The sequence below is a fragment of the Hyperoodon ampullatus genome (genome assembly GCF_949752795.1).
Source record: "Hyperoodon ampullatus genome assembly, contig: scaffold_632, whole genome shotgun sequence".
In the NCBI taxonomy this organism is placed as follows: Eukaryota; Metazoa; Chordata; class Mammalia; order Artiodactyla; family Ziphiidae; genus Hyperoodon; species Hyperoodon ampullatus.
The window spans coordinates 6,246-15,565 of NW_027640860.1; the positions used below are offsets into that span (position 1 = coordinate 6,246).

At 55.5% G+C, this 9,320-nt stretch overlaps 1 protein-coding gene across 2 annotated transcripts; it reads left to right on the top strand.

Moving 5' to 3' along the window:
* On the top strand, positions 1 to 7,057 carry NDUFS6 (NADH:ubiquinone oxidoreductase subunit S6). 2 transcript variants are annotated; one of them, XM_079728615.1, is made up of 4 exons: positions 1 to 146; positions 1,269 to 1,349; positions 6,078 to 6,200; positions 6,926 to 7,057. In XM_079728615.1, the coding sequence occupies exons 1-4, from the start codon at positions 15 to 17 to the stop codon at positions 6,989 to 6,991; spliced, it is 402 nt and encodes a 133-aa protein (XP_079584741.1). In that variant the 5' UTR covers positions 1 to 14; the 3' UTR covers positions 6,992 to 7,057. The 2 variants fall into 2 exon arrangements, with proteins under 2 accessions (XP_079584741.1, XP_079584742.1); XM_079728616.1 differs by having other exon boundaries at positions 1,269 to 1,322.
* Positions 7,058 to 9,320: the final 2,263 nt, after the last annotated feature.

The window sequence follows — 9,320 nt, forward strand, 5'->3', positions numbered from 1 at the left end:
GGTCAGCCTGAAAGATGGCGGCGGCGGTGACCGTCCTCAGGCTGCTGGGCCGGGGAGGCGCGGCGGCGCGGAGCCTGCCCGGGGCCGCCAGGTGCTTCGGGGTGCGGACTTCGCCGGCCGGGGAGAAGGTCACGCACACCGGCCAGGTAACCCCTGCGGCGCGGAGAGCGCCCTCCCCTTCGGGGCGCTCAGGTGGGCGGAGCCCCGGCTCGGCCGCCGTGTCCCCGGGGTCCAGCGCCCCGGTGCACCCTGTGCCCCAAGCTCAGTGCCCGTGGTCCAGTCGCCCAGCACCCCGGTCCCTACTGTTCCCCCGGCCCAGCACCCGGGTCCCACGGTCCAGCCCCTCGGGGCCCCGGGCCCAGTACCCGCAGTCCAGTCCCCCAGTGCCCCTGACGCCCCAGACCCAGCGCCTGCGGTCCCGTCTTCGGTCTCCCCGTCCGGGGCCCGGGCCCACTACCCGCAGGGGTACCGAGGGGCTGTCTGCAGCCACTGTGGTCTCATCCTCGGAGCCAACTCGGAAACAAGACTGTTATCCCGGGGTAGCCCCGTGGTTACTGTGGGGAGAACTCCGGTGGAGTCAGAAATGACCAATTCTGTGGGTCCTATCTTCTCATGTTTGTGTAATGTTGAATACCACATTTTAGTAACTCGAGGGTCTGCTGTCGAGTTACTAAAATACAAACACAGCGTTGGCTATGATCCTCAGCCCAAATATGAGGGAGTGAGTACCTGTGTTAAGAAAAGGTCACGGAGCGGGATTCGCTGGTGGCGCAGTGGTTAAGAGTCCGCCTGCCGATGCAGGGGACACGGGTTCGTGCCCCGGTCCGGGAAGATCCCACATGCCGCGGAGCGGCTGGGCCCGTGAGCCATGGCCGCTGAGCCTGCGCGTCCGGAGCCTGTGCTCCGCAACGGGAAAAGCCACAACAGTGAGAGGCCCGCGTACCGCAAAAAAAAAGAAGGTCACGGAGCAGGTTCAGAGAGGAAGGGAGCTCTGGGGCCTCTGAGATCGAAGGCGGGTGTCCCCCTCCGCTAGGACTGCTCTCCTGTGCTCCTTCCGTACCTTGCTACTTCCAATTCAGACTACTGCCTGATGTCCTGTTAGGAATCCTGCTGAAAAATGCCCCTGGGTGCGCAACTACACTTACTCCTGGGGTGTGTGATCATGAATGGCCTAAACGTTAAGAAAACACTTTTCCTGAAACGTTTATGATTGGTATAAGATACAGGATTGGGCCGTAAAAAATGACATACGGTCTTTTTCTTTTCAGGTTTATGACAATAAAGACTACAGGAAAGTTCGATTTGTAGGTCGTCAGAAAGAGGTGAGTGAAGGATCCAGCGAAAGGGAGGTGAGCGTTCATAAAACTTCTTACAACGAAGAAGAAATTAATACTAATCTGTAAAACTTAAGTAAATTCTCCCCAAATTGTGAGCAGTCTAGAATCTCTGGAATTCTGCGTTTCTTGTTAAACATGTCTAGTTCTGTTTTTATTTTTTTCCCCCTGAAATATGTAACATGACATCTTGTGAGTATAGTTTTAGCTTACGTGTAAACGGGCGTGATCTTTTCTTTCACTTCTGTGCCTTATACTTCTGAGACTCCCAGGTTAAAGCAGAGTCACATCAGTTTTTTAAAATTACTCTTTCAGTCACTTTTTGGAGTATGTTTTCCGTGGTTCACAGCATACAGATTAGGCTGGTTCTTTTAGGGACTTTGACTGACAAGCTGAAGACAGCACATGGGTGGGTCTTCCCTGAATGGGTCTGAAACACCAGTGCAACCGCTGGACACTGGAATCCTTTCGCCTCGGTGGCCTGCTTTCTTCCCACTTCCCCTCCTGTGCCTGCCACCTCAGAGGGAGTCCTCACCGCCCTGGCTCAGGCCTCCCTCCACCCCTCCCCAGCAGTCACCTGGCGTCACTTCTCCCTTTCAGGCAGCCTGTTGATTCTTCCTGCCACCCTCAGCTGTCCCTAAATCGCATCTCCCCTCCCTCTGACCTTGGTTACGTTGTCCATCCCCAGGGTCTGGTTTCCTACTTCTGTTCCCACTTTGAGGGTGTCGTGGGGTGAGGACTCTGGCCCCCTGGATGGAGCAGTTCCAGCAGATGCATCCTGAAGCCCTGGGGTCAACCCTGCCCCCGGCTTTCCATCTCAGCCTGTCACACTCGTCTCTCCTGTGAATTCTACTGTGGCTTCTGGTTTCTGATTGTGCTCGCTGGGGCCAGACATCAGGGAGCAACTTAAACACGGAACCAGACCTTCCAGAGTTCGTGAAGCCAGTAACGTGTGAATGGAGGGGGCAGTGCTGGTGATGTCGCCTCGCTGAGACCGTCAGCTCACCACAGTCCTGAACCGGCTGCAACCCTTGACCCCTCCCCGCTCGGGATCTCTGGGGCCTTTTCCTGTCCGAGATCGTGAGCAACCAGGGGCCCATGCTCATGTAAGATGTGCAGCAGGTCTCTCCGGCTTTCATTCTTGCGACAAAAATTTGGCATTTTTTTTGGTTTCCAAGAGACTGTTGTTTTAAAAGACCTTTAGGGGGCTTCCCTGGTGGGGCAGTGGTTAAGAGTCTGCCTGCCAATGCAGGAGACACGGGTTCGAGCCCTGGTCTGGGAAGATCCCACATGCCGCGGAGTAACTAAGCCCGTGCGCCACAACTACTGAGCCTGCGCGTCTGGAGCCTGTGCTCCTCAGGCAGAGAGGCCGCGATAGTGAGAGGCCCGCGCACCGCGATGAAGAGTGACCCCCACTCGCCGCAACTAGAGAAAGCCCTCGCACAGAAACGAAGACCCAACGCAGCCAAAAATAAATAAATTAAAAAAAAAAAAGACCTTTAGGCATGCTGAAAACTTGCACAGAGAGTAGGAGTTCCTATATCCCTCCCCCCTCCACAGCGTCCCTGTTATTCTCCTGTTGCCTGAGTGCGCTGCCTTTGTGAGAAGTGACAGGTTTGAACACTTGCTGAATAGTGATGCGTTGTGTTAACTCAAGTCCGTGGTTTCGGTTTATGTGGTAGGTTCACTCTTGGTGTCGTACGTTCTGTGGGTTTGGACAAGTGCGTGGCGTCTCATATCCAGCGTGGCAGTGTGACACAGCACTTCACTGCCCTGAGCTCCCCTGTGCGCCATGGACAAGTGCGTGGCGTCTCGTACCCAGCGTGGCAGTGTGACACAGCACTTCACTGCCCTGAGCTCCCCTGTGCGCCATGGACAAGTGCGTGGCGTCTCGTACCCAGCGTGGCAGTGTGACACAGCACTTCACTGCCCTGAGCTCCCCTGTGCGCCATGGACAAGTGTGTGGCGTCTCGTACCCAGCGTGGCAGTGTGACACAGCACTTCACTGCCCTGAGCTCCCCTGTGCACCATGGACAAGTGCATGGCATCTCATACCCAGCATGGCAGTGTGACACACAGTACTTCACTGCCCTGAGCTCCCCTGTGCGCCATGGACAAGTGCGTGGCGTCTCGTATCCAGCGTGGCAGTATGACACACAGCACTTCACTGCCCTGAGCTCCCCTGTGCGCCATGGACAAGTGCGTGGCGTCTCGTACCCAGCGTGGCAGTGTGACACAGCACTTCACTGCCCTGAGCTCCCCTGTGCGCCATGGACAAGTGCATGGCATCTCATACCCAGCATGGCAGTGTGACACACAGCACTTCACTGCCCTGAGCTCCCCTGTGCGCCATGGACAAGTGCGTGACGTCTCGTATCCAGCATGGCAGTATGACACACAGCACTTCACTGCCCTGAACTCCCCTGTGCGCCATGGACAAGTGCGTGGCGTCTCGTACCCAGCGTGGCAGTGTGACACAGCACTTCACTGCCCTGAACTCCCGTGTGCGCCAGCTCTTCGTCCTCCCGCTGGACAGTCCCTGACAACCACTGATCTTACTGTCTGTACGGTTTCGTTTGGGTGAATTTTAAGGAATAAGCTGAATGTGCCCTTAGTCTGAGGAACGAGGAGAGCAGGAAGCTGGGCGGTCGAGCCGCCTTCGCAGGAAAGGTGGGGAGTGTCCGCATGTGGCTGCAGCGAGTCTGCCCAGGAACCCCCGGCCCTTGGCCTAGGACCGGCCTGTGGAGAGGACATGCTCATGAAGCACGGGCCCAGCCGCCGCCCCCAGGGAGGCGCAGAAGTCGGCCTGCAGTGGTCCTGCGTCACCGGAGCCGGTAGAGGGCCCGGCCGACCCCCTGTTCCTCTGCGGCAATGGAAGTCGTTTTGTTACTTCGTGGTTACACGCATGGAATTAAAAGCCGACGTTTCCTGCCCGTGCGTGACGGGCGCCCGCGGCATCCTCAGGCGGAGGGTGGTGCTGGGCCCGGAAGTTGGCTAGCATGGCTGTTGTGCCGTGTTTGTCAGTCGGGTGGACCCTGTGGGGCTCCGGTTTGGGGACGTGGGGCCCCTGGGGCGTGGACAGCAGTGGGGACAACACAGCCACGCGTGTTCTGAGGGGGCTGCACTTCCTCACTCCCTGCTCCCTTTCCGGAAATAGGAATCCCAGGGAAAGCGTTGGGATAGCAGCATCTCTAGCCAACACAGCTTTCCAAAAACGGGAATGTCGTCCCCGTTCTGCGGGCTCAGGACGTCAGCACTGCCGAGTGTCTTGGTGGCAGCGGGTGGGAGGGCTCTGCTCTGCGTTCAGTGCTCCTAGATGCAAGTGGATTATGCTCCAGTTTTACTAAACTAGATGCCCCTCCCGCCGTTGTTTGTAAAGATCGATCCTTGTTTTCTTCTCTCCACTGCAGCCTCGGGCCCCTCTGGGTGCAGGTGGGGTTCTGGGTGCCAGAGCGGGGAGCCACGTGGCCTTGGTCCTCCAGGACTGACGGGGCACAACACTTCTCACCATCGTGATGAGCAGATACTGGGGTTCCTCACGGAGCCAGAATCACAGTGACCTCGGGCAGCGTTTACACCCCGAGTGTCTCGTCTGCGTGCTTGTCTGCAGAGGAGTCTGGAAGGGGGAGAGCGGGACCCCACGCTGACCGTGTCTGACCTCTGTTACCGTGTTCCAACCCCGTGACCCTTGGGCCCCCAGAGATGGGGGACCTTCGAGGTGTGATCTTGCTGCTTTGCACCCTGAGTGTGTCAGCTGGGGTGGGATCCCGCAGCCCCATCAGATCAGATTGGGGTCGGTGTGTAGATCCAGCCGCTGCCCGTAATGTTGGGCTTCTGCCGGGCCATGCGTGGCGGTTCCGGTTCCGGTTCTGCCTGCTGTGGGTGAGCGTCTCCAGCTTCCTCAGCTCAGACGACATTCTGTGCCTCCCAGCTGAGTACCTGCACCAGGAGAAGCTGGCTCCCCGAGGAAAGAGGAGCGGTGCGTCGCTCTTCCCCTTTATTCACCAGCTTGAAAGTCATGAGTTGATTCCTTCCAGTAAGGAAATCAGTGGATTTAGAGCATCTCTGTGGAACCGCGGGTTCAAGCATGTTGTGTTTCCATGCTTTGTGATTATGGTGCCGTCGTCCCTCCAGTTTCCCACGTGGAGCAGCCCTTGTAGTCTGAGGCTGCCTTTCCCTCCATCGCAACGTGGCTCAGCCTCATCTGTCACATTTTCTGCTCGGGACCCCGAACCAGCTGTTAGTTCAGAGCCTGGTCCCATAGTGAAGTGGTCATGGAGACAGCGTGGCTCCTGGCCCCTGCGTCAGCTGCTGCTTCTGGTCTTTTCCAGCAGATAAGAGTAGGAGAGTGTGTGTGTGCACGTGTGTCTGTGTGCAGGTGTGAGAGGGAGGGTGCGGCAGGGCCAGGAGAGAGCAGTTGAAGCTGCACGTGGGGCGGGATGTTAGCAGGGTGAATCCACGTAGAGACAAAGGAGAATTCTTCGTGCCGTTGTAATTCTTGCAGCTTTTCTGTAAGTTTGAAATTATATCTAAATGAAAAGTTAAAGGTGTATAATGTGTAGTTAATTACTTGTGTATTTTGAAGATCTACACTGATAATATTTAAATGAAACGGTACAGAATGTGCCTTCGCTGGCAGTGTGTGCGTGTATGTGGGGGGCGGTCTACGTTGATTTAAATTCCATGAGAGCGTCCAGTGTTTGTGCTTGTCTGTACGAGCTTCTCCTGTCTGTCTTTTTCCAGGTGAATGAGAACTTTGCCATCGACCTGATAGCAGAGCAGCCTGTGAGCCAAGTTGAGAGTCGAGTGATATCGTGTGACGGTGGAGGGGGGGCCCTGGGCCACCCCAAAGTGTACATAAACCTGGTAACGTGCCGTCCGTCCCCGGACCCCCGTCCTTGTGTCCTGGCCTCACCCCGCTGGCCTCACCCTCTCCCACTCGGCCTTGCCCACAGACCATATGACAGGGGCTGAACAAAGGGCGTGTCCAGGGCAGCTTTGACTGTGACGTGTGTGCAACACCCTTAGTGTCACCAGCACTGCTTTCCCTCAGACTTGTAGGCCTCTGTCTTTCCCAGGGAACCATCGTGTCGGTGCCTGTGTGATCGTTTACATTGTTGATAACTACACGCACAGAGCCTTTGAGAAGGAGAATGGTACACCGGGTGTTAGAGCAGAGAAGGATGCCTCGGGATAAAGCTCAGGTGCACGTGGTGTTGCGACAGGGCAGGACCCACCGCCGCCCCTGCTGCTGTGTCTGGGCTGGACCCCACCCCTGAGGGGTGGGCCTCTGCTCTGCGCGCCACCCTCCAGTCCTTCCAGGCCCCTGCTCGAGGGCCGGGAGGGGGACGGGGACCGAGCCATGTGTTCCAGGGCGGGGAGCCTGCAATCCCAGTGAGTCTGGGTGGAGCAGGCTGGACCCAGGGCCTCTGGCACAGACATGTCCAGCGTCAGGCATTGACCCCGGAGCTCCATGGGCGCCCCTGGTTGGCTGTGTGTTTCCAGTGTCTGCTTTTAGTGTCTGAGGTCTACCTGTCTCTAGATTGACGTAGAATACGGAAATAGGAGATCTTTCCCTTTGAATTTTCCAGGACAAAGAAACAAAGACGGGGACGTGTGGCTACTGTGGCCTGCAGTTCCGGCAACCCTGCCACTAGGGCTGCACGGGCAGCTCGGTGACACGGACTCTGTCTCTAGTGCCGAATAAAGGGTGTTGTTCTCCAGGATGCCGCGCACAGCTGTTTCTCTCACGCAGGTTCACTTAGCACTGTGGCTTAAGGTGGCGTCCCCTCCCGGGCCCCTGCCACATGCTCCTCCCACCCGCGGGACCACAGCGGGGGCTGGAAGAAACCGGGGGCCGGGGGGAGGGGTGACGTGGCTGCTCAGGAGGCTCGGGCTCCAGCCCAGCTCCACCCCTGTCACTCATCTGCTGTCACTCTTTCTGTCCATCTGATCCTTAGGCTCCGTCCAGTGTCTTAAATCCCAAGAAGTTAAGTACCTATTTGAAGGTGTTAACAGTCACATATGGTCCAAATCAAGTACAATTTGTGTATTTAAAACACTAGTGATTACAATGTATTATAACACAAAAATAAAAATGAATGTTATGCGGGAAGAGAATGGAGGCTTGGTGGGGTGATGGGAATTCCAGGAGGAAAAAGTGATGCACGGGGGGCGCGGGGAAGTGGCACCTACACCAGAGAAGATTCCTGAGCTGGGGGAGAACCCACAGATCACAGGGCACACCAGGTGCTCAGCAAAACTGGTGAGAAAAGACACAACTGGGTGCATTCTGATTATAAAATCTAAGTTGATGAAACTCTATAGAGTCTAGAGAGAACAAGACCGTTTAAGCTTCCGGATGAAAGGAGAGATGACTATAGTGGCAGAGTTACCAGGAGGGCATCCAGCGTCTCACCTTCAACCCTGGAAGCTGGAGGTGGTAAGTGGCGCTAACAGTCAGGAATCCTGGGCATGACCAACGTGAAATACACTGGTAGAGGAGCACTGGATGTGGAGAATTCAGGGAGCCACGCCTGCGCCCCAGCCAGCCCACGGCAGGGGAGGCGGGGGCCCCTCAGCTTGAGCCGGCTGACACGGGGTGGGTGCGGCCCCGAGTGCAGGGGGGTGCTCACCGAGGTTCTCATGGAGCCAGAGCTGCAGGCCCAAGACATCAGGTAGTGGACTTGGGGGCTGGCTGTGCAAAGCAGGTCTGCAAGGTGGGGGCAGGGCGGGAGGAAAAGGAGGTCGGGGGTCTTGGGGGTCCCGCGGGTGGGGTGGGTGGGGATGGAAGGAGTCTCCAGGTCTCTGCTGGTTTCTGGAAGTGTCTCACATCTGCTCACGAGTGTGGGCGCAGTGTGCCAGAGGCGTGTTGAAGTCTCACACCCACCAGGGGGTCTGTGCACCTCCCAGTGCTCTCTGGCGCCCTGTTTAAGGAGCTGCATTTGAGGCTCTGCTGTTAGTTTCTGTGGCTCGCCTGTTCACTGTTTCTGTCTCTAACAAGACATCTGCCTTTGAGTCTGCTCTGCCTGTGCCTCATTGGGCCACACCTACTTCATTTGCTTAGTATTTGCATGTTAATTTTCTTAGTCCTTTCTTCACCATTAATGGGTCTTTATGTTCTTATTGTATCTCCAAATATTATGTCTCCAATATACTCTCCAATATACAATCTATTGGTACTTGGTATATTGTATACCAAATATATTTCTTACCCAGTTTAAAGTCCTTCATCTCCTAATTGGACGTTTTAGTCCATTTCTACTTAGTGTAACAGCTGACGTCTTTAGGTTTAAATCCACCGTCTCATTCTGTCACATTTGTTCCAGCTCTCCCATGCTTCTCTTTCTCCTTTACATGAAAGGATTTATTTTTTCATTCTCTTTTCCTCTAATATGGTACAAGTTGATTTTTCTTCAAATCAAAAAAGTCATTTGAAAACTGGGGAAAATAATGGCAGATCATAAGATTTAAAAAATTCCTAATAAACCAAAATACAGGTCAGTATGAAAGACACCCAATTTTGAGGGAAGATGGGAAAAGGCGTAATAGACACTCTGTAAAAGAAATAACAGAGGGCCAGTGCACATGCGTGTAAAGACAGACCCTGGATACCTGATACATGGCCAGACCCAGTGGGCTTGGCTGCATGTGCCCAGGGGAGCTGAGTTGTGCACCAGAATGTGAAGATCCTAAGGCAGGGGTCCCCAAGCCCTGGGCCACAGACTGGTACTGGTCCATGGCCTTTTAGGAGCCAGGCTGCACAGCAGGAGGTGTGCAGCAGGCAAGTGAAGCTTCATCTGTATTTATAGCTGCTTCCTGTTGCTCGCATTACTGCCTGAGCTCCACCTCCTATGAGGTTGATGGCATTAGATTCTCGTAGGAGCGCGAACCCTACTGTGAACTGCACACGCAAGGGATCTAGGTTGCACGCTCCTTATGAGAATCTAATTCCTGATGATCTGAGGGGGAGCTGAGGCAGTGATG

Excerpts from the sequence above, each read along its gene's own strand:
- NDUFS6 (XM_079728615.1), top strand. The coding sequence starts at position 15 with ATGGCGGCGGCGGTGACCGTCCTCAGGCTGCTGGGCCGGGGAGGCGCG. Across the intron at positions 147-1,268 it reads AGGTCACGCACACCGGCCAG|GTTTATGACAATAAAGACTA; the intron begins GTAACCCCTGCG and ends TTTTCTTTTCAG. Across the intron at positions 6,201-6,925 it reads CCAAAGTGTACATAAACCTG|GACAAAGAAACAAAGACGGG; the intron begins GTAACGTGCCGT and ends TGAATTTTCCAG.